At 33.0% G+C, this 24941-nt stretch overlaps 4 protein-coding genes across 4 annotated transcripts; all 4 read left to right on the top strand.

Annotated features, from left to right (window-relative positions):
* The first annotated feature begins 4883 nt into the window (after positions 1-4883).
* LOC131629849 (xyloglucan endotransglucosylase protein 1-like) lies at positions 4884-6758 on the top strand. Its single transcript, XM_058900650.1, has 3 exons — positions 4884-5162; positions 5633-5826; positions 6359-6758. Exons 1-3 carry the CDS (start codon positions 4884-4886, stop codon positions 6756-6758), a joined length of 873 nt encoding a protein of 290 aa, XP_058756633.1.
* A 3424-nt stretch (positions 6759-10182) lies between these two features.
* On the top strand, positions 10183-12071 carry LOC131629848 (xyloglucan endotransglucosylase protein 1-like). The gene is made up of 3 exons (XM_058900649.1): positions 10183-10461; positions 10946-11139; positions 11672-12071. The coding sequence occupies exons 1-3, from the start codon at positions 10183-10185 to the stop codon at positions 12069-12071; spliced, it is 873 nt and encodes a 290-aa protein (XP_058756632.1).
* A 3435-nt stretch (positions 12072-15506) lies between these two features.
* LOC131629847 (xyloglucan endotransglucosylase protein 1-like) lies at positions 15507-17411 on the top strand. The gene is made up of 3 exons (XM_058900648.1): positions 15507-15785; positions 16290-16483; positions 17012-17411. Exons 1-3 carry the CDS (start codon positions 15507-15509, stop codon positions 17409-17411), a joined length of 873 nt encoding a protein of 290 aa, XP_058756631.1.
* Positions 17412-22764: 5353 nt separating this feature from the next.
* LOC131629846 (xyloglucan endotransglucosylase protein 1-like) lies at positions 22765-24644 on the top strand. Its single transcript, XM_058900647.1, has 3 exons — positions 22765-23043; positions 23492-23685; positions 24245-24644. Exons 1-3 carry the CDS (start codon positions 22765-22767, stop codon positions 24642-24644), a joined length of 873 nt encoding a protein of 290 aa, XP_058756630.1.
* The last annotated feature ends 297 nt before the right edge of the window (positions 24645-24941 follow it).

The following is a 24941-nucleotide window of genomic DNA, read 5'->3' as shown; positions in this document are numbered from 1 at the left end:
AACTCGTGCTCCAGCTCATCATACTTGGTCTGCAGAGCATCATAGTCCTTCTGAGGGCAGACCCTTTGGGCATTGAGGGCCAAGGCCAGGGCGGCCACCCTCATCATCCCTTCAAGATCCTCGGACAAGTCCTTATCCCGGGCCGCCCGATCACGCCTGACTATATGCCTCACCTCCTCGCGCTCCAGCAACACATTCCTCTTGGAGAAGATCCCCCTGTGCAGAGTACATGAGGGCAGCACAATGTCCTCCTCGGACGGGTTGTCATTGATAAGGGGGCGGAGTTCGGGAGTCCCCTCGTTCTTTTGTTTTTTCCCGGCCGGAGAACTTCCCGAAGTCGTCCCGACCGACGAAGGGGAGCCACCATCAGGCGCACCCGCAGCAGCCGCCTTGACCTCCTCGACCCGCGATCGCTTCACGGTCAGCTTGATGGGCCCCTTGTTCTTTGCCCTCATCTTCACAATCTTGTCATGCAGGTCGGCCATTTTTCCTGCAAAATAAAGAGTTAGAACCGAAAGGATATTACTCGAACAAGAAATAGTTATCTCACCTAACAAAATTATCGCATCCCCGTAACTCCCACACTCGAGGATGGCTTTTGTGTTGATATGCCGAGGCTCCAGCATAGGGCCTCCATCTTCCTCGACTAAGGGATCCCCGTTGGGATAGGTACATACTGCCGGTCTAAACCCGTCCACGAAAGAAGCGAGCCGCTGATACCCCCCCGTATCGCGCTCATTGAGATCCTCGTCCCGGAAGATGTAATAGTCGGTCCCATGCTCGAAATGGTCAGGCTGCCACTCTAACGGGAACCGAGCAGCTGGGCCCACTCTCCTCACCCCATCCTCAATATACTCGCGTTCCTCGAACAAATGATTCTCGGCATCAGGAGTGAGCGGCTTAATTATAAAATACCGGCTCTTGAAATGCTTGATAGAGTCCTGGTAAATGGCGAACAGCTTCTTCGGCTGCTTAAAGGACACCCAACTCCACTTGCCGTCCGGATCGCGCAACCTCTGCAAATGAAACACTCTGAAGAAAAGAGGCAGGGTCGCTTTGACCTCCAAGTACCCGCATACGACCTCAAAGGCCCTTAAGAACGCTAAAGCGTTGGGATGGAGCTGAGACGGGCACAGGCGCAACCAACTGAAGACACTCCGTTGCAAATGAGTGAAGGGGAGACGGAGACCAGCATCCTTAAAGACGAACTCATACATTGCGAAACGGGGACCGGGGAATTGCGAGCAGATCCTCTGATGGGATTTAGGCACAAAGGCGCCCCAAGAAGGCTCCTCGTCTTGGTCAAGGTCCTCGATGACGTTAAAGGCTTCCTTGGGACGACTCGTGAAGCGCGACGCAATCGTCCTCGGAGCAACGGCCACCCATTCCTCAAGTTTCCTCGGGGAAGTCTCGACGACGGGAACACCCTCGTCCTGCGAGCAACCAACAGCTTCATCCCCGTCTGATATGTCGAAGGCGACATCGTCTTTGTTCTCGTCGGCCGTTTACCTGAAAAGCAGAGGAAACAGTGAATTCGAATGGTCAAATCCACCCTTCCACCGCAAGTCAAGTGAAAGGGCGAGGAAAAGAGACGAGGAGAGAATTCCACCCCCCTCGGACACCGACGAGCCAAATTAGAAGCACCCGCTAAGTAAAGCCGCCACGTACGGCGATGGACGGCAGGTGCATCTAGCTCCCCGGCTAACTCACACCCTAACTGAGGCATGCCATCGCCTTCGCTCGTCTCACGCAAATTGTTCACTATTAAATCTAGAGCATGGACGTCTAATTCAACTATTCCTGTCCCGCTCACTCAAATCTTACTCGGCAAACACATGAAAGAAATAACGATCTCCTACGACTACTCGGCAAACTCATGAAGCTTGCTCGACGCACTCATCAATCCTGCCCGCCGCACTCGAAGCTAAAACATAAAACATAAATGAAAGCAAGGAGGAGACGAGGAACTTACTTGAAGTAGCAGAAGAAAGAAGTGCGAGACGAAGAGGAGAGTTGTGAGCGAGTCTTGTAAGTTTGCAAAATGTTAAGTGACAAATGAATGGTCTTCTCGCTCTTTATATAGGGAAAGGAGGCCAAAGGGTGTCATGATAGCCTAGGCAGCCTAGGAGACGCCATCATTGATTACACCCCCAAGGCAGCTCCATTCACGAAAGGGTGCCACGTCACGAAACAACTTTGGAAACCCAAACGGCGCAGTCTGCATTTATGCCTAAAAACGGCACTGCAATGATGACAGTCTCCAAAACTGCCACCTGTCAGCCACACTCTGACAAGCAGCAACCAAGCATGTCAAGAGGAAACCAAGGGACAGCCATCTCCTCGACGTGTCTTCGAGGACACCATCCGACCACCCTTGGCTCTTATCCCCAGCAGCAACCTTTTCCCTCGCAGACTTAGTCGTACGACGAGATCCCAATTGACGACCAACATTCGTGCTCTTGCTCGGCCAGCCTCTTGGCTAAAGTCATCACTCTCACAAGACTAATGACTTGGGGGGCTCCTGTTCTGGCCTGGGCCGAGCAGGCCCAGCTCCTCTCACTAGCCGAGCAGGCCCAATTCATTGGGCCCATTTACTGGATAACCGTCAAGGAGTTATCCACGCGCGAAGACCACGCGTCACGCAGCGGGGGATTCGGTCAACCACCTCCGAACCCTACGCTATGATCATCCAGAACGTGGGTCACCTGCTGACTCAGCCCTAGCACAAGGACGTTCTGGCAGTTTCCTAGCACGTGGGCCTCCAATTAGATTCGGCCTAATTAGGAAACCTTGGCCCAGCGCTGGGGGCTATAAATACCCTCTCTCACCAGAGGGTCAGGTATTCTATTCTATTCACTCTCAACCCTCATTCTCTGATAGCTACTAACTTAAGCATCGGAGAACCTTGCAGGTACCCCCCCCATCTTGCTCTCCAAACCAGATTCTGCGGCCTTGACGATTCTTCTTATCAGGTACGATCAGTTGCCTAACCCAAGTAGATGTGGAAACTGTATGGATGATAGAAAATAAGGTCAAGGTTAGTTGGGCACGACAAGATATTAACTACATTATAGAAAGCAAGTAAAAATGCTCACACCTACCATATGGAAACCTAGTCACAGAGATTCTAGAAGAAACGGGGTTCAAATTTAAAGTTGATGAGTTCAAGGAAGAAACAACCACGATAGGAATCTTTGTCCTACCATCAATGCAGCATGAGCTAAAATATGGAAAGATCGTTGAATATGAACCATTAGATGAGAAGAAAAGAAAAGCCAAAAGCAAGGAGATAACCATAGAAATAAATAGCTCATAGAACTTCCCTCGGATACTAACGACCAAAGCCTCTTAAAAATCATAAGTTGAAAAATATATGTTATCAATGACAAGATCGACTTCATAGTCTGTCCCTTGATCTCTAACATATCCAAATTTATCTCATGATATGTTCTTTTTTGATGATCTTGATGCAGAGTAGTCTCACTTAAGTATTTTCGTTGTATCCTGCAAGTTCTTTTAGTAATTTCATATGTTTCAATTCAACAAATTTCTCTTCTTTATTTTGAACTTTTCAATAAGAATGAGTGTGTTGATTTCTCTATCTTAAATGTCTAAATTTCTCTTGTTTTGCATATTTACTTCTCGCAAGTGCATCTTTTACCCGCCATTTTTATTTTGACAAAGGGGAAGAAATACACTCTCAGTGGAGGGTATATTTTCTATCTAACTCGGGGGGAGTTCTATACTTTAAAATATATTGTTTGTATTATCACCTCCCTGAGAGATGTGTTGTCATCATCAAAAGGGGGGAGAATGTGGAACCTTATTTTGCATGTTATACGACATTTACTTTTGATGATGACAACCACCATGATGACAACTATGATAAGTCAAGCATGAACGATTAAGCGGTCAAACATGAAAACCTAAGTATTATGGTTTGATAAACTTGACAATCCAATGAGGGCAAATGATTGTCACGTATGCCGATGTTTAATGTACTAAAATTGAAAAGAGAAAATTTGTAGAGACTCAAAATGAAAGAAGATATAATAAGAGGCCCAAAAATATAATTAACCCAAAATATAATATATCAACAAAAGACTCAAATTCATGCTTATAAAAAAATACTTAAATTTCATCAATAACTAACGTTGTATATATTTTCATGAAAAACAATAAAGTCATTTGCAAGAAGTTCATTGTCCATTTTATTTTTTAGTGTTGTCATTACAATTTTCTTTGTTAACAAAAATCTCTATAAATATTTAGGATATCATAAGTGCCGAAATAAGACGAAATAAGAGTATCAAACAGGTATTAATTTTTTATTATTATATTTCTCCTAATTTTTGACGAATAAACTTATTTAGAGTAACTAACTATATATTATTGTGATAGCTAAACATAAATTTTATGTAATCATATAAGTAAAAATAATAATTTTTGGGAGAATGATTTCTCAACGTGTAGTTTTATTTTATTTTAATGTGTTTGCTGCACCTCTAATGCTAAGAACCCTCATTCCATAATATCTCTCATTCAAGTATAATATGCTCCTATTTTGGGCTTTTGACTTGAATCCAACTTTTCAACATTAAACATTCAAACAAATCTAAAGAGGAAACAATACTTTTGCCTTAAAAATTATTTGCTAATTAAAACCTTTTTTTAGTTCCTCAATAAAGTTGAGGTGTAATTTTCAACAATAACAGTGACTTGTGAGATGTCATTGTAACATTGAGCTTTAGACAACTAAATTGATCAAAATCGGTTGCGTTTTACACATATTATGACAACTGTGTAAATAAAAACTTCAATTTAAATACAAATTTTCAAAATTTAAATTTATCAATTTTAACAAAGTGAAACATTAGTTAATTATGGCTTCTTCATATGCCAATAACTCTATTTTTCTCTTGCTTTGCTTATGCTTAACCTTTAGCACAATTGCATTTGGTGGAAATTTTAACACTGATTTTAACATTTTATTTGGAGATAAAAGGGCTAACATACAAGATGGTGGCAATTGTATGACACTTACAATGGATAAATATTCTGGCTCAGGCATTGGTACCAAGAATGAATATTTGTTTGGAAGATTTGATATGCAAATCAAACTTGTGCCAGGAAACTCTGCGGGCACTGTCACTGCATATTATGTATGCACTTTGTTCCAGAATTACACTAATATTTGCAAACTCTTAATTCACATTTATAATAGTTTTAAATTACAATTGATGTTGCACTGCAAATCTTTATATTTTGGTAAAAATTCACACAATTGGCACATCGGTGACCCTTATATCAAGATCAAACAATGCATGAATCAAATAGATTTTTATATTTTAAACTCTAAAATTATCAAATTTGAAATATATATATATATATATATATATATATATATATATATTGTTTGATCTTGATCCAACTGTCATCGATGAGCTAACCACATGAATGTGTAAGATTTATGACAGTAGCCAATTCAAATTGTTATATTGTGGCAACAATTATAGCTATGGAAAACAAGTTAATACCATTACGGTTACACATACACATAACACATTGCATAATTTAAGGAACTTTTACTTATTGTATGATTATTTAATTTCACATATATGTATATATGCAGCTAAGTTCTCAAGGACCACACCATGATGAGATTGATATGGAATTTTTGGGCAACTTATCTGGTGATCCATATATTCTCTCAACCAATTTATATGCCAATGGTAATGGAGGTCGTGAGGTGCAATTCTATCTTTGGTTTGATCCCACAAAAGACTTTCACATTTACTCAATTGATTGGAATCCTCAGCGCATAATGTAAGTTCTTCATTGTTTAAGTAAGTTTTCATAAAATTTATTAGGAATATTTTTTATTTCGTTTTTCACGTTTTGGTTCACTAAAGGTACATAATTTTATTCAAGACATGTCATCCACTAAATGTGGCACCTCTCACTGCTTAATTTAAATTTTGAAGCACCATCTAACCTTAATTTCTACTAGACTTAATACCCAAGTTAACACATATTACAAATTCAATACTAAATTACACAAGATTTTAATACATTAACAATCAATAGCACCAATTAGAAAATAAATGTGAGTTGGAACCTCCATAAATTGACCAAAATTGATGATTGCGTGTAATCACACCGCACGTAACCCAAATCCTAAGATTACATGATTCTATCATTATAATTAATATATGCCCCTTGATCTAAGTGACAAGATAATGACCCCCATAACAAAAAATCTTTCTAAAACAATGAAAAAAATATAATTCTATATATGGAACAAATTAAACAATGTATATATACATATAATTATATCATGTGTTTGGCATCTATGCAGAATATTGGTGGATAACATACCCATAAGAGTGATACATAATAGACAAAACACCGGTGTTGCATTCCCAACAAGGCAACCAATGAAATTATACACAACACTATGGAATGGAGATTCATGGGCAACAAGAGGGGGACAGGTGAAAATTGATTGGTCAAAGGCTCCATTCACGGCTGGATTTAGAAACTTTAATGCCAATGCATGCATTCCTAGTCCATCAAATAATTGCTTAGGTTTCAATGATGGAGAAAATAAAGGTCTTACCGGTGAAACAAGGAAGAAGCTCAAAGAGATTTATACAAAATTGATTGTTTATGACTATTGTCGTGATTTTATACGTTTTGCTCATGGTCTTCCTTATGAATGCCACAATCGCTTAACTGATCACCCAGATGAATATTAGAAATTGCATGCAGTCATGATGCATTTTGTGACCAAATATATAACGTGAAGTTATTTTTTTGTTCTTTTAGATAAGTTAAAATATGTACTATTTATTTATTTATTTATTGGAGAGTTCTTAATTTGGTATTCATTAAAAAGACATGTATGTCTACTATTGACGCCTCTTGCAAAATTTCTAAATTCAAATTTATTTAAATTTATTTAAATATAAAAGCTAACATATTGTGTACTGGATACTATGATTAATAAATTTTTATGGTATTTGATTGTTCACTTTATTTTTTGTTATATTTTATTGATTTAATGTTTTTTGTGTGCAAAAGCATATATAATATATTGTCACGTCAAAGTCATTAAGGTTGATAAAGTTGATTTAGTGGACATGGATTTTGGTAGTACGAGGTTCATAGAAATGAAATAGAGATACGTTATTTTAAATAACACCATTCTTATATTTATACTCTTTTGCTTATGAAAGTACATTGATTGAACCCTATTTATATTATAGCTCTTTAGTTTAGATTGGTGACGTATTGTTTTGTTACATAAAAAAAGAATTTCATGTTTGAAATTGAAAAATCAAGACTTAAAAAAGTTTATAAACAATCACTTTCTACAACCGAATAAGACGTCTTTCAATTAAGTGCTAAATGTTAAGAGTCTATGCAATACACAAAGCATACAATGCCTTAAAAAGAGAAGAAAAAAATATGGTTATTTTTACCGGTATTCACATGCTTTGGTTAAAATAGATGGATTAGGTTCAATGAAACCTTTCTAAAAAAAACTGCAAGAAAATAAATGACAAATATAATGGGTGTAGCAATTCAATGAAACGTTCCCCACCCAAAAGAGAATTTTGATAAAACTTATTCAACATAATTTCATGTTTCAAGGATAATTTTTAACAACTACATTGTTTCAACATCAAAATATTAATGTTATTTGTGACACTATATGTTTTTATCTCTATAATTAATACTTTTTACTTTCAATACCTAACCCACAATACAAAAATACACACAAAATATACTAGATAGAATAAAAAAATTATATCCAAATATCATTTCTCAATTTTTAAAACCTTAACTAGCACACTTTTTATGTTCAAAAAGTATACATTCAAAAAGAATCTATACATCACAAAATTTACTTGATAGAACTCGACTTTTTCTGCTTTTTCTCTATGCATTAAAAAAGAATCTATACATTCCTTGTAAAGATGTTCTTATTAAACCTTCATCCAATCGACAGAATACTTCAAAGAAGGGTAAGAAGGTACGAGATAAATCTCTCAGTAGAAGAATTTAGAAAGTTGATAAATCTTCCTTATGAAGACGGAATCATTGAACTTGGAGACAAAGTCAACAGATACAACTACATCACTATTGTCTCCTCCCTCGCGAAAGAACTTTTGTCACACATACCTTATCCATTCACTTTTTAATACATCTACCCTAAAAGCCTAATGTTTCTTTATGTTATGAGTCATATCCTATTTCCTATAAAAGGTAAATTTGGTTGCCTAACCCAAGTAGATGTGGAAACTGTATGGATGATAGAAAATAAGGTCAAGGTTAGTTGGGCACGACAAGATATTAACTACATTATAGAAAGCAAGTAAAAATGCTCACACCTACCATATGGAAACCTAGTCACAGAGATTCTAGAAGAAACGGGGTTCAAATTTAAAGTTGATGAGTTCAAGGAAGAAACAACCACGATAGGAATCTTTGTCCTACCATCAATGCAGCATGAGCTAAAATATGGAAAGATCGTTGAATATGAACCATTAGATGAGAAGAAAAGAAAAGCCAAAAGCAAGGAGATAACCATAGAAATAAATAGCTCATAGAACTTCCCTCGGATACTAACGACCAAAGCCTCTTAAAAATCATAAGTTGAAAAATATATGTTATCAATGACAAGATCGACTTCATAGTCTGTCCCTTGATCTCTAACATATCCAAATTTATCTCATGATATGTTCTTTTTTGATGATCTTGATGCAGAGTAGTCTCACTTAAGTATTTTCGTTGTATCCTGCAAGTTCTTTTAGTAATTTCATATGTTTCAATTCAGCAAATTTCTCTTCTTTATTTTGAACTTTTCAATAAGAATGAGTGTGTTGATTTCTCTATCTTAAATGTCTAAATTTCTCTTGTTTTGCATATTTACTTCTCGCAAGTGCATCTTTTACCCGCCATTTTTATTTTGACAAAGGGGAAGAAATACACTCTCAGTGGAGGGTATATTTTCTATCTAACTCGGGGGGAGTTCTATACTTTAAAATATATTGTTTGTATTATCACCTCCCTGAGAGATGTGTTGTCATCATCAAAAGGGGGGAGAATGTGGAACCTTATTTTGCATGTTATATGACATTTACTTTTGATGATGACAACCACCATGATGACAACTATGATAAGTCAAGCATGAACGATTAAGCGGTCAAACATGAAAACCTAAGTATTATGGTTTGATAAACTTGACAATCCAATGAGGGCAAATGATTGTCACGTATGCCGATGTTTAATGTACTAAAATTGAAAAGAGAAAATTTGTAGAGACTCAAAATGAAAGAAGATATAATAAGAGGCCCAAAAATATAATTAACCCAAAATATAATATATCAACAAAAGACTCAAATTCATGCTTATAAAAAAATACTTAAATTTCATCAATAACTAACGTTGTATATATTTTCATGAAAAACAATAAAGTCATTTGCAAGAAGTTCATTGTCCATTTTATTTTTTAGTGTTGTCATTACAATTTTCTTTGTTAACAAAAATCTCTATAAATATTTAGGATATCATAAGTGCCGAAATAAGACGAAATAAGAGTATCAAACAGGTATTAATTTTTTATTATTATATTTCTCCTAATTTTTGACGAATAAACTTATTTAGAGTAACTAACTATATATTATTGTGATAGCTAAACATAAATTTTATGTAATCATATAAGTAAAAATAATAATTTTTGGGAGAATGATTTCTCAACGTGTAGTTTTATTTTATTTTAATGTGTTTGCTGCACCTCTAATGCTAAGAACCCCCATTCCATAATATCTCTCATTCAAGTATAATATGCTCCTATTTTGGGCTTTTGACTTGAATCCAACTTTTCAACATTAAACATTCAAACAAATCTAAAGAGGAAACAATACTTTTGCCTTAAAAATTATTTGCTAATTAAAACCTTTTTTTAGTTCCTCAATAAAGTTGAGGTGTAATTTTCAACAATAACAGTGACTTGTGAGATGTCATTGTAACATTGAGCTTTAGACAACTAAATTGATCAAAATCGGTTGCGTTTTACACATATTATGACAACTGTGTAAATAAAAACTTCAATTTAAATACAAATTTTCAAAATTTAAATTTATCAATTTTAACAAAGTGAAACATTAGTTAATTATGGCTTCTTCATATGCCAATAACTCTATTTTTCTCTTGCTTTGCTTATGCTTAACCTTTAGCACAATTGCATTTGGTGGGAATTTTAACACTGATTTTAACATTTTATTTGGAGATAAAAGGGCTAACATACAAGATGGTGGCAATTGTATGACACTTACAATGGATAAATATTCTGGCTCAGGCATTGGTACCAAGAATGAATATTTGTTTGGAAGATTTGATATGCAAATCAAACTTGTGCCAGGAAACTCTGCGGGCACTGTCACTGCATATTATGTATGCACTTTGTTCCAGAATTACACTAATATTTGCAAACTCTTAATTCACATTTATAATAGTTTTAAATTACAATTGATGTTGCACTGCAAATCTTTATATTTTGGTAAAAATTCACACAATTGGCACATCGGTGACCCTTATATCAAGATCAAACAATGCATGAATCAAATAGATTTTTATATTTTAAACTCTAAAATTATCAAATTTGAAATATATATATATATATATATATATATATATATATATATATATATATATATATTGTTTGATCTTGATCCAACTGTCATCGATGAGCTAACCACATGAATGTGTAAGATTTATGACAGTAGCCAATTCAAATTGTTATATTGTGGCAACAATTATAGCTATGGAAAACAAGTTAATACCATTACGGTTACACATACACATAACACATTGCATAATTTAAGGAACTTTTACTTATTGTATGATTATTTAATTTCACATATATGTATATATGCAGCTAAGTTCTCAAGGACCACACCATGATGAGATTGATATGGAATTTTTGGGCAACTTATCTGGTGATCCATATATTCTCTCAACCAATTTATATGCCAATGGTAATGGAGGTCGTGAGGTGCAATTCTATCTTTGGTTTGATCCCACAAAAGACTTTCACATTTACTCAATTGATTGGAATCCTCAGCGCATAATGTAAGTTCTTCATTGTTTAAGTAAGTTTTCATAAAATTTATTAGGAATATTTTTTATTTCGTTTTTCACGTTTTGGTTCACTAAAGGTACATAATTTTATTCAAGACATGTCATCCACTAAATGTGGCACCTCTCACTGCTTAATTTAAATTTTGAAGCACCATCTAACCTTAATTTCTACTAGACTTAATACCCAAGTTAACACATATTACAAATTCAATACTAAATTACACAAGATTTTAATACATTAACAATCAATAACACCAATTAGAAAATAAATGTGAGTTGGAACCTCCATAAATTGACCAAAATTGATGATTGCGTGTAATCACACCGCACGTAACCCAAATCCTAAGATTACATGATTCTATCATTATAATTAATATATGCCCCTTGATCTAAGTGACAAGATAATGATCCCCATAACAAAAAATCTTTCTAAAACAATGAAAAAAATATAATTCTATATATGGAACAAATTAAACAATGTATATATACATATAATTATATCATGTGTTTGGCATCTATGCAGAATATTGGTGGATAACATACCCATAAGAGTGATACATAATAGACAAAACACCGGTGTTGCATTCCCAACAAGGCAACCAATGAAATTATACACAACACTATGGAATGGAGATTCATGGGCAACAAGAGGGGGACAGGTGAAAATTGATTGGTCAAAGGCTCCATTCACGGCTGGATTTAGAAACTTTAATGCCAATGCATGCATTCCTAGTCCATCAAATAATTGCTTAGGTTTCAATGATGGAGAAAATAAAGGTCTTACCGGTGAAACAAGGAAGAAGCTCAAAGAGATTTATACAAAATTGATTGTTTATGACTATTGTCGTGATTTTATACGTTTTGCTCATGGTCTTCCTTATGAATGCCACAATCGCTTAACTGATCACCCAGATGAATATTAGAAATTGCATGCAGTCATGATGCATTTTGTGACCAAATATATAACGTGAAGTTATTTTTTTGTTCTTTTAGATAAGTTAAAATATGTACTATTTATTTATTTATTTATTGGAGAGTTCTTAATTTGGTATTCATTAAAAAGACATGTATGTCTACTATTGACGCCTCTTGCAAAATTTCTAAATTCAAATTTATTTAAATTTATTTAAATATAAAAGCTAACATATTGTGTACTGGATACTATGATTAATAAATTTTTATGGTATTTGATTGTTCACTTTATTTTTTGTTATATTTTATTGATTTAATGTTTTTTGTGTGCAAAAGCATATATAATATATTGTCACGTCAAAGTCATTAAGGTTGATAAAGTTGATTTAGTGGACATGGATTTTGGTAGTACGAGGTTCATAGAAATGAAATAGAGATACGTTATTTTAAATAACACCATTCTTATATTTATACTCTTTTGCTTATGAAAGTACATTGATTGAACCCTATTTATATTATAGCTCTTTAGTTTAGATTGGTGACGTATTGTTTTGTTACATAAAAAAAGAATTTCATGTTTGAAATTGAAAAATCAAGACTTAAAAAAGTTTATAAACAATCACTTTCTACAACCGAATAAGACGTCTTTCAATTAAGTGCTAAATGTTAAGAGTCTATGCAATACACAAAGCATACAATGCCTTAAAAAGAGAAGAAAAAAATATGGTTATTTTTACCGGTATTCACATGCTTTGGTTAAAATAGATGGATTAGGTTCAATGAAACCTTTCTAAAAAAAACTGCAAGAAAATAAATGACAAATATAATGGTGTAGCAATTCAATGAAACGTTCCCCACCCAAAAGAGAATTTTGATAAAACTTATTCAACATAATTTCATGTTTCAAGGATAATTTTTAACAACTACATTGTTTCAACATCAAAATATTAATGTTATTTGTGACACTATATGTTTTTATCTCTATAATTAATACTTTTTACTTTCAATACCTAACCCACAATACAAAAATACACACAAAATATACTAGATAGAATAAAAAAATTATATCCAAATATCATTTCTCAATTTTTAAAACCTTAACTAGCACACTTTTTATGTTCAAAAAGTATACATTCAAAAAGAATCTATACATCACAAAATTTACTTGATAGAACTCGACTTTTTCTGCTTTTTCTCTATGCATTAAAAAAGAATCTATACATTCCTTGTAAAGATGTTCTTATTAAACCTTCATCCAATCGACAGAATACTTCAAAGAAGGGTAAGAAGGTACGAGATAAATCTCTCAGTAGAAGAATTTAGAAAGTTGATAAATCTTCCTTATGAAGACGGAATCATTGAACTTGGAGACAAAGTCAACAGATACAACTACATCACTATTGTCTCCTCCCTCGCGAAAGAACTTTCGTCACACATACCTTATCCATTCACTTTTTAATACATCTACCCTAAAAGCCTAATGTTTCTTTATGTTATGAGTCATATCCTATTTCCTATAAAAGGTAAATTTGGTTGCCTAACCCAAGTAGATGTGGAAACTGTATGGATGATAGAAAATAAGGTCAAGGTTAGTTGGGCACGACAAGATATTAACTACATTATAGAAAGCAAGTAAAAATGCTCACACCTACCATATGGAAACCTAGTCACAGAGATTCTAGAAGAAACGGGGTTCAAATTTAAAGTTGATGAGTTCAAGGAAGAAACAACCACGATAGGAATCTTTGTCCTACCATCAATGCAGCATGAGCTAAAATATGGAAAGATCGTTGAATATGAACCATTAGATGAGAAGAAAAGAAAAGCCAAAAGCAAGGAGATAACCATAGAAATAAATAGCTCATAGAACTTCCCTCGGATACTAACAACCAAAGCCTCTTAAAAATCATAAGTTGAAAAATATATGTTATCAATGACAAGATCGACTTCATAGTCTGTCAATTGATCTCTAACATATCCAAATTTATCTCATGATATGTTCTTTTTTGATGATCTTGATGCAGAGTAGTCTCACTTAAGTATTTTCGTTGTATCCTGCAAGTTCTTTTAGTACTTTCATATGTTTCAATTCAGCAAATTTCTCTTCTTTATTTTGAACTTTTCAATAAGAATGAGTGTGTTGATTTCTCTATCTTAAATGTCTAAATTTCTCTTGTTTTGCATATTTACTTCTCGCAAGTGCATCTTTTACCCGCCATTTTTATTTTGACAAAGGGGAAGAAATACACTCTCAGTGGAGGGTATATTTTCTATCTAACTCGGGGGGAGTTCTATACTTTAAAATATATTGTTTGTATTATCACCTCCCTGAGAGATGTGTTGTCATCATCAAAAGGGGGGAGAATGTGGAACCTTATTTTGCATGTTATATGACATTTACTTTTGATGATGACAACCACCATGATGACAACTCTGATGACAACTATGATAAGTCAAGCATGAACGATTAAGCGGTCAAACATGAAAACCTAAGTATTATGGTTTGATAAACTTGACAATCCAATGAGGGCAAATGATTGTCACGTATGCCGATGTTTAATGTACTAAAATTGAAAAGAGAAAATTTGTAGAGACTCAAAATGAAAGAAGATATAATAAGAGGCCCAAAAATATAATTAACCCAAAATATAATATATCAACAAAAGACTCAAATTCATGCTTATAAAAAAATACTTAAATTTCATCAATAACTAACGTTGTATATATTTTCATGAAAAACAATAAAGTCATTTGCAAGAAGTTCATTGTCCATTTTATTTTTTAGTGTTGTCATTACAATTTTCTTTGTTAACAAAAATCTCTATAAATATTTAGGATATCATAAGTGCCGAAATAAGACGAAATAAGAGTATCAAACAGGTATTAATTTTTTATTATTATATTTCTCCTAATTTTTGACGAATAAACTTATTTAGAGTAACTAACTATATTTTATTGTGATAGCCAAACATAAATTTTATGTAATCATATAAGTAAAAATAATAATTTTTGGGAGAATGATTTCTCAACGTGTAGTTTTATTTTATTTTAATGTGTTTGCTGCACCTCTAATGCTAAGAACCCCCATTCCATAATATCTCTCATTCAAGTATAATATGCTCCTATTTTGGGCTTTTGACTTGAATCCAACTTTTCAACATTAAACATTCAAACAAATCTAAAGAGGAAACAATACTTTTGCCTTAAAAATTATTTGCTAATTAAAACCTTTTTTTAGTTCCTCAATAAAGTTGAGGTGTAATTTTCAACAATAACAGTGACTTGTGAGATGTCATTGTAACATTGAGCTTTAGACAACTAAATTGATCAAAATCGGTTGCGTTTTACACATATTATGACAACTGTGTAAATAAAAACTTCAATTTAAATACAAATTTTCAAAATTTAAATTTATCAATTTTAACAAAGTGAAACATTAGTTAATTATGGCTTCTTCATATGCCAATAACTCTATTTTTCTCTTGCTTTGCTTATGCTTAACCTTTAGCACAATTGCATTTGGTGGAAATTTTAACACTGATTTTAACATTTTATTTGGAGATAAAAGGGCTAACATACAAGATGGTGGCAATTGTATGACACTTACAATGGATAAATATTCTGGCTCAGGCATTGGTACCAAGAATGAATATTTGTTTGGAAGATTTGATATGCAAATCAAACTTGTGCCAGGAAACTCTGCGGGCACTGTCACTGCATATTATGTATGCACTTTGTTCCAGAATTACACTAATATTTGCAAACTCTTAATTCACATTTATAATAGTTTTAAATTACAATTGATGTTGCACTGCAAATCTTTATATTTTGGTAAAAATTCACACAATTGGCACATCGGTGACCCTTATATCAAGATCAAACAATGCATGAATCAAATAGATTTTTATATTTTAAACTCTAAAATTATCAAATTTGAAATATATATATATATATATATATATATATATATATATATATATATATATATATATATATATATATATATATATTGTTTGATCTTGATCCAACTGTCATCGATGAGCTAACCACATGAATGTGTAAGATTTATGACAGTAGCCAATTCAAATTGTTATATTGTGGCAACAATTATAGCTATGGAAAACAAGTTAATACCATTACGGTTACACATACACATAACACATTGCATAATTTAAGGAACTTTTACTTATTGTATGATTATTTAATTTCACATATATGTATATATGCAGCTAAGTTCTCAAGGACCACACCATGATGAGATTGATATGGAATTTTTGGGCAACTTATCTGGTGATCCATATATTCTCTCAACCAATTTATATGCCAATGGTAATGGAGGTCGTGAGGTGCAATTCTATCTTTGGTTTGATCCCACAAAAGACTTTCACATTTACTCAATTGATTGGAATCCTCAGCGCATAATGTAAGTTCTTCATTGTTTAAGTAAGTTTTCATAAAATTTATTAGGAATATTTTTTATTTCGTTTTTCACGTTTTGGTTCACTAAAGGTACATAATTTTATTCAAGACATGTCATCCACTAAATGTGGCACCTCTCACTGCTTAATTTAAATTTTGAAGCACCATCTAACCTTAATTTCTACTAGACTTAATACCCAAGTTAACACATATTACAAATTCAATACTAAATTACACAAGATTTTAATACATTAACAATCAATAACACCAATTAGAAAATAAATGTGAGTTGGAACCTCCATAAATTGACCAAAATTGATGATTGCGTGTAATCACACCGCACGTAACCCAAATCCTAAGATTACATGATTCTATCATTATAATTAATATATGCCCCTTGATCTAAGTGACAAGATAATGATCCCCATAACAAAAAATCTTTCTAAAACAATGAAAAAAATATAATTCTATATATGGAACAAAACAATGTATATATACATATAATTATATCATGTGTTTGGCATCTATGCAGAATATTGGTGGATAACATACCCATAAGAGTGATACATAATAGACAAAACACCGGTGTTGCATTCCCAACAAGGCAACCAATGAAATTATACACAACACTATGGAATGGAGATTCATGGGCAACAAGAGGGGGACAGGTGAAAATTGATTGGTCAAAGGCTCCATTCACGGCTGGATTTAGAAACTTTAATGCCAATGCATGCATTCTTAGTCCATCAAATAATTGCTTAGGTTTCAATGATGGAGAAAATAAAGGTCTTACCGGTGAAACAAGGAAGAAGCTCAAAGAGATTTATACAAAATTGATTGTTTATGACTATTGTCGTGATTTTATACGTTTTGCTCATGGTCTTCCTTATGAATGCCACAATCGCTTAACTGATCACCCAGATGAATATTAGAAATTGCGTGCAGTCATGATGCATTTTGTGACCAAATATATAACGTGAAGTTATTTTTTTGTTCTTTTAGATAAGTTAAAATATGTACTATTTATTTATTTATTTATTGGAGAGTTCTTAATTTGGTATTCATTAAAAAGACATGTATGTCTACTATTGACGCCTCTTGCAAAATTAATTCAAAATTCAAATTTATTTAAATTTATTTAAATATAAAAGCTAACATTACATAATTGTGTACTGGATACTATGATTAATAAATTTTTATGGTATTTGATTGTTCACTTTATATTTTGTTTTATTTTATTGATTTAATGTTTTTTGTGTGCAAAAGCATATATAATATATTGTCACGTCAAAGTCATTAAGGTTGATAAAGTTGATTTAGTGGACATGGATTTTGGTAGTACGAGGTTCATAGAAATGAAATAGAGATGCGTTATTTTAAATAACACCATTCTTATATTTATACTCTTTTGCTTATGAAAGTACATTGATTGAACCCTATTTATATTATAGCTCTTTAGTTTAGATTGGTGACGTATTGTTTTGTTACATAAAAAAAGAATTTCATGTTTGAAATTGAAAAATCAAGACTTAAAAAAGTTTATAAACAATCACTTTCTACAACCGAATAAGACGTCTTTCAATTAAGTGCTAAATGTTAAGAGTCTATGCAATACACAAAGCATACAATGCCTTAAAAAGAGAAGAAAAAAATATGGTTATTTTTACCGGTATTCACATGCTTTGGTTAAAATAGATGGATTAGGTTCAATGAAACCTTTCTAAAAAAAACTGCAAGAAAATAAATGACAAATATAATGGTGTAGCAATTCAATGAAACGTTCCCCACCCAAAAGAGAATTTTGATAAAACTTATTCAACATAATTTCATGTTTCAAGGATAATTTTTAACAACTACATTGTTTCAACATCAAAATATTAATGTTATTTGTGACACTATATGTTTTTATCTCTATAATTAATACTTTTTACTTTCAATACCTAACCCACATTACAAAAATACACACAAAATATACTAGATAGAATAAAAAAATTATATCCAAATATCATTTCTCAATTTTTAAAACCTTAACTAGCACACTTTTTATGTTCAAAAAGTATACATTCAAAAAGAATCTATACATCACAAAATTTACTTGATAGAACTCGACTTTTTCTGCTTTTTCTCTATGCATTGAAAAAGAATCTATACATTCCTTGTAAAGATGTTCTTATTAAACCTTCATCCAATCGACAGAATACTTCAAAGAAGGGTAAGAAGGTACGAGATGAATCTCTCAGTAGAAGAATTTAGAAAGTTGATAAATCTTCCTTATGAAGACGGAATCAATGAACTTGGAGACAAAGTCAACAGATACAACTACATCACTATTGTATCCTCCCTCGCGAAAGAACCTTCGTCACACATACCTTATCCATTCACTTTTTAATACATCTACCCTAGAAGCCTAATGTTTCTTTATGTCATGAGTCATATCCTATTTCCTATAAAAAGTAAATTTGGTTGCCTAACCCAAGTAGATGTGGAAACTGTATGGATGATAGAAAATAAGGTCAAGGTTAGTTGGGCACGACAAGATATTAACTACATTATAGAAAGCAAGTAAAAATGCTCACACCTACCATATGGAAACCTAGTCACAGAGATTCTAGAAGAAACGGGGTTCAAATTTAAAGTTGATGAGTTCAAGGAAGAAATAACCACGATAGGAATATTTGTCCTACCATCAATGCAGCATGAGCTAAAATATGGAAAGATCGTTAAATATGAACCATTAGATGAGAAGAAAAGAAAAGCCAAAAGCAAGGAGATAACCATAGAAATAAATAGCTCATAGAACTTCCCTCGGATACTAACAACCAAAGCCTCTTAAAAATCATAAGTTGAAAAATATATGTTATCAATGACAAGATCGACTTCATAGTCCGTCACTTGATCTCAAACATATCCAAATTTATCTCATGACATGTTCTTTTTTGATGATCTTGATGCAGAGTAGTCTCACTTAAGTATTTTCGTTGTATCCTGCAAGTTCTTTTAGTACTTTCATATGTTTCAATTCAGCAAATTTCTCTTCTTTATTTTGAACTTTTCAATAAGAATGAGTGTGTTGATTTCTCTATCTTAAATGTCTAAATTTCTATTGTTTTGCATATTTACTTCTCGCAAGTGCATCTTTTACCCGCCTTTTTTATTTTGACAAAGGGGAAGAAATACACTCTCGGTGGAGGGTAAATTTTCTATCTAACTCGGGGGGGAGTTCTATACTTTAAAATATATTGCTTGTATTATCACCTCCCTGAGAGATGTGTTGTCATCATCAAAAGGGGGGAGAATGTGGAACCTTATTTTGCATGTTATATGACATTTACTTTTGATGATGACAACCACCATGATGACAACTCTGATGACAACTATGATAAGTCAAGCATGAACGATTAAGCGGTCAAACATGAAAACCTAAGTATTATGGTTTGATAAACTTGACAATCCAATGAGGGCAAATGATTGTCACGTATGCCTGTGTTTAATGTACTAAAATTGAAAAGAGAAAATTTGTAGAGACTCAAAATGAAAGTAGATATAATAAGAGGCCCAAAAATATAATTAACCCAAAATATAATATATCAACAAAAGACTCAAATTCATGCTTATAAAAAAATACTTAAATTTCATCAATAACTAACGTTGTATATATTTTCATGAAAAACAATAAAGTCATTTGCAAGAAGTTCATTGTCCATTTTATTTTTTAGTGTTGTCATTACAATTTTCTTTGTTAATAAATCTCTATAAATATTTAGGATATCATAAGTGCCGAAATAAGACGAAATAAGAGTATCAAACAGGTATTAATTTTTTATTATTATATTTCTCCTAATTTTTGACGAATAAACTTATTTAGAGTAACTAACTATATTTTATTGTGATAGCCAAACATAAATTTTACGTAATCATATAAGTAAAAATAATAATTTTTGGGAGAATGATTTCTCAACGTGTAGTTTTATTTTATTTTAATGTGTTTGCTGCACCTCTAATGCTAAGAACCCCCGTTCCATAATATCTCTCATTCAAGTATAATATGCTCCTATTTTGGGCTTTTGACTTGAATCCAACTTTTCAACATTAAACATTCAAACAAATCTAAAGAGGAAACAATACTTTTGCCTTAAAAATTATTTGCTAATTAAAACCTTTTTTTAGTTCCTCAATAAAGTTGAGGTGTAACTTTCAACAATAACAGTGACTTGTGAGATGTCATTGTAACATTGAGCTTTAGACAACTAAATTGATCAAAATCTGTTGCGTTTTATGTAACACCCCATAAAATTCTTTATTTAATTTAATTAATTTTTGGATTAAATATTAGAATTATTTGAGTTAACTGAGAAAAATGGGAATAATGAGACTAATGGGCCAGTGTCGCTTTTAGTAAAGAGGGGGGTGTATTGGTAGGCCCTATTACTAATTAAAATAGTTTTATTTTATTTTCCACAAAATAGAGGAATTGGGGGAAAGAGGAATAGAACTAAGGAGAAGAGAAGAGTCTGAACGTGAAAAGAGAAGAGGAGCGGAGAAGTGCGACACGAGGAAGAGCGAAGAATCAACCTTCAGGTGAGGGGGACTCTTCCGTTTATCTTCTATTATGGGATTATAGGTAGTATGATAGAATTTGATCGTGTTATTCGTATCAATTGGGTTGTGCTTAGGTTATAGAAGTGTTAGGTTTTGGGAGGATTGATACATAATGATTGTATTGACCATGTATGGTGTTAATTGGATGGTTGAATGTATTATAAATGTGTTATAATATGTGTTTGTTTCACTGTATGCAAATTTGGTTGGAATGGGATTGGTTTGGTAATGAATTGGTGAAGGAAGGGAAAAATCGCAGGCTGTTTTCTGCGATTCGGAGTTCTGGAAATCGCCAGTTCGCGCCGCGTCCAGGAGTTGGCGCCGTGAACTGCTTGGCAGAAAGCCAGGAAGTTGTGTTGTGTTCAGTACGCGCCGCGAACCTTTGGTTGCGCCGCGAAGGCGTAGTTCCTATTCGTTCCGCGCCGCGAACCCTTGTTTGCGCCGCGAAGGCGTAGTTCCTATTCGTTCCGCGTCGCGAACTGTGTGTGGCGCCGCGTGCTGTTGGCGATAGGCCGTTTTGAAAAGTTTAAAAATGTGTAACTTTTAAACCGTAAACTGGATTTTGGTGCCGTTTCGAGTACAGTGAAGCTAATCAAATAATTTATATAATCAAATGGTGTTTTGAGTTGTGGCTTGAATTATTTTTAAAACACCCGATCTTATTTGTTTGTGGTGGGATATGCTTATAGGTACACTAATGAATGTCTTACCTGTATGATGTTGTGGTTATAACTGGTGTTTATTATACATGTATTGTTGGTATGAAATATGTGTTTTATTGATGATTATGACATTGATCGATTTATGTGGGTGATGAGCATGTTATGGTTGATGCATGCATTCATAATCATTATGTGGCTGGTCCTTGACGATGGTGGATCAGTGGTAGCTAATTCCCATTGTGTGGAATTAGTGAGTGGGTGTCACCGTATCCTTGACGATGGTGGGTCGGTGAGTTGGGTTATCCCAGATTTTGGTACCACATGCATGTAGTTGCATTGCATTAGGCTGTTTTGCTATTATAACATGAATGGAAGATTGTCCAATGTTATAATATGTGTTAATTTGGTTGTTTGCTTACTGATTGTATGGTTTGGATCTGATCATAACTGTGATTGGGTGAATGGCATGTGAAATGATATTTTATTATCTATATCTTATAACATTAGTTAAATGTGAATGAGACTCACCCTTACTGTTGTTATTTTTCAGATTGAAGAGTAGCTCTCGTACTTGGTGAGGATTAGCTCGTCAAGTAGTTCGTTAGAGTCAGTTGGGTCTGTGTCATGCTCTGGTCGTGTAACACTGGGGGCGTCGTTTAGAGTTACTTGTTAAACTCTTTCTATTTTGGGTGGATTTCCTATGTTGGTGTTTTTAAGTCTGTGACTTGCCTGTTTGTTATTCAGATGTTAAAGATAATTCCGCTGTGTTAAACATGATGATCTGAATAAATTTGGTTGACGTTCTCTTTTATGGCATGACATGAGTATTATTGTTTAATTATTTGGAAGTTGTAATGCCCTTTTCATGTTTACTCTGATTATTGTTTATTATTTATGCGGGGTATTAGAAGGGTGTTACATTTTACACATATTATGACAACTGTGTAAATACAAACTTCAATTTAAATACAAATTTTCAAAATTTAAATTTATCAATTTTAACAAAGTGAAACATTAGTTAATTATGGCTTCTTCATATGCCAATAACTATATTTTTCTCTTGCTTTGCTTATGCTTAACCTTTAGCACAATTGCATTTGGTGGAAATTTCAACACTGATTTTAACATTTTATTTGGAGATAAAAGGGCTAACATACAAGATGGTGGCATTTGTATGACACTTACAATGGATAAAAATTCTGGCTCAGGCATTGGTACCAAGAATGAATATTTGTTTGGAAGATTTGATATGCAAATCAAACTTGTGCCAGGAAACTCTGCAGGCACTGTCACTGCATATTATGTATGCACTTTATTCCAGAATTACACTAATATTTGAAAACTCTTAATTCACATTTATAATAGTTTTAAATTACAATTGATGTTGCACTGCAAATCTTTATATTTTGGTAAAAATTCACACAATTGGCACATCGGTGACCCTTATATCAAGATCAAACAATGCATGAATCAAATAGATTTTTATATTTTAAACTCTAAAATTATCAAATTTGAAATATATATATATATATTGTTTGATCTTGATCCAACTGTCATCGATGAGCTAACCACATGAATGTGTAAGATTTATGACAGTAGCCAATTCAAATTGTTATATTGTGGCAACAATTATAGCTATGGAAAACAAGTTAATACCATTACGGTTACACATACACATAACACATTGCATAATTTAAGGAACTTTTACTTACTGTATGATTATTTAATTTCACATATATGTACATATGCAGCTAAGTTCTCAAGGACCACACCATGATGAGATTGATATGGAATTTTTGGGCAACTTATCTGGTGATCCATATATTCTCTCAACCAATTTATATGCCAATGGTAATGGAGGTCGTGAGGTGCAATTCTATCTTTGGTTTGATCCCACAAAAGACTTTCACATTTACTCAATTGATTGGAATCCTCAGCGCATAATGTAAGTTCTTCATTATTTAAGTAAGTTTTCATAAAATTTATTAGGAATATTTTTTATTTCGTTTTTCACGTTTTGGTTCACTAAAGGTACATAGTTTTATTCAAGACATGTCATCCACTAAATGTGGCACCTCTCACTGCTTAATTTAAATTTTGAAGCACCATCTAACCTTAATTTCTACTAGACTTAATACCCGAGTTAACACGTATTACAAATTCAATACTAAATTACACAAGATTTTAATACATTAACAATCAATAACACCAATTAGAAATTAAATGTGAGTTGGAACCTCCATAAATTGACCAAAATTGATGATTGCGTGTAATCACACCGCACGAAACCCAAATCCTAAGATTACATGATTCTATCATTATAATTAATATATGCCCCTTGATCTAAGTGACAAGATAATGATCCCCATAACAAAAATTCTTTCTAAAACAATGAAAAAATATAATTCTATATATGGAACAAAACAATATATATATATATATATATATATATATATATATATATATATACATATAATTATATCATGTGTTTGGCATCTATGCAGAATATTGGTGGATAACATACCCATAAGAGTGATACATAATAGACAAAACATCGGTGTTGCATTCCCAACAAGGCAACCAATGAAATTATACACAACACTATGGAATGGAGATTCATGGGCAACAAGAGGGGGACAGGTGAAAATTGATTGGTCAAAGGCTCCATTCACGGCTGGATTTAGAAACTTTAATGTCAATGCATGCATTCCTAGTCCATCAAATAATTGCTTAGGTTTCAATGATGGAGAAAATAAAGGTCTTACTGGTGAAACAAGGAAGAAGCTCAAAGAGATTTATACAAAATTGATTGTTTATGACTATTGTCGTGATTTTATACGTTTTGCTCATGGTCTTCCTTACGAATGCCACAATCGCTTAACTGATCACCCAGATGAATATTAGAAATTGCGTGCAGTCATGATGCATTTTGTGACCAAATATATAACGTGAAGTTATTTTTTTGTTCTTTTAGATAAGTTAAAATATGTACTATTTATTTATTTATTGGAGAGTTCTTAATTTGGTATTCATTAAAAAGACATGTATGTCCACTATTGACGCCTCTTGCAAAATTAATTCAAAATTCAAATTTATTTAAATATAAAAGCTAACATTACATAATTGTGTACTGGATACTATGATTAATAAATTTTTATGGTATTTGATTGTTCACTTTATATTTTGTTATATTTTATTGAT

The sequence above is a fragment of the Vicia villosa genome, unplaced genomic scaffold, assembly GCF_029867415.1.
Source record: "Vicia villosa cultivar HV-30 ecotype Madison, WI unplaced genomic scaffold, Vvil1.0 ctg.000621F_1_1, whole genome shotgun sequence".
Lineage (NCBI taxonomy): Eukaryota > Viridiplantae > Streptophyta > Magnoliopsida > Fabales > Fabaceae > Vicia > Vicia villosa.
This window is presented reverse-complemented; position numbering and strand designations above follow the sequence as displayed.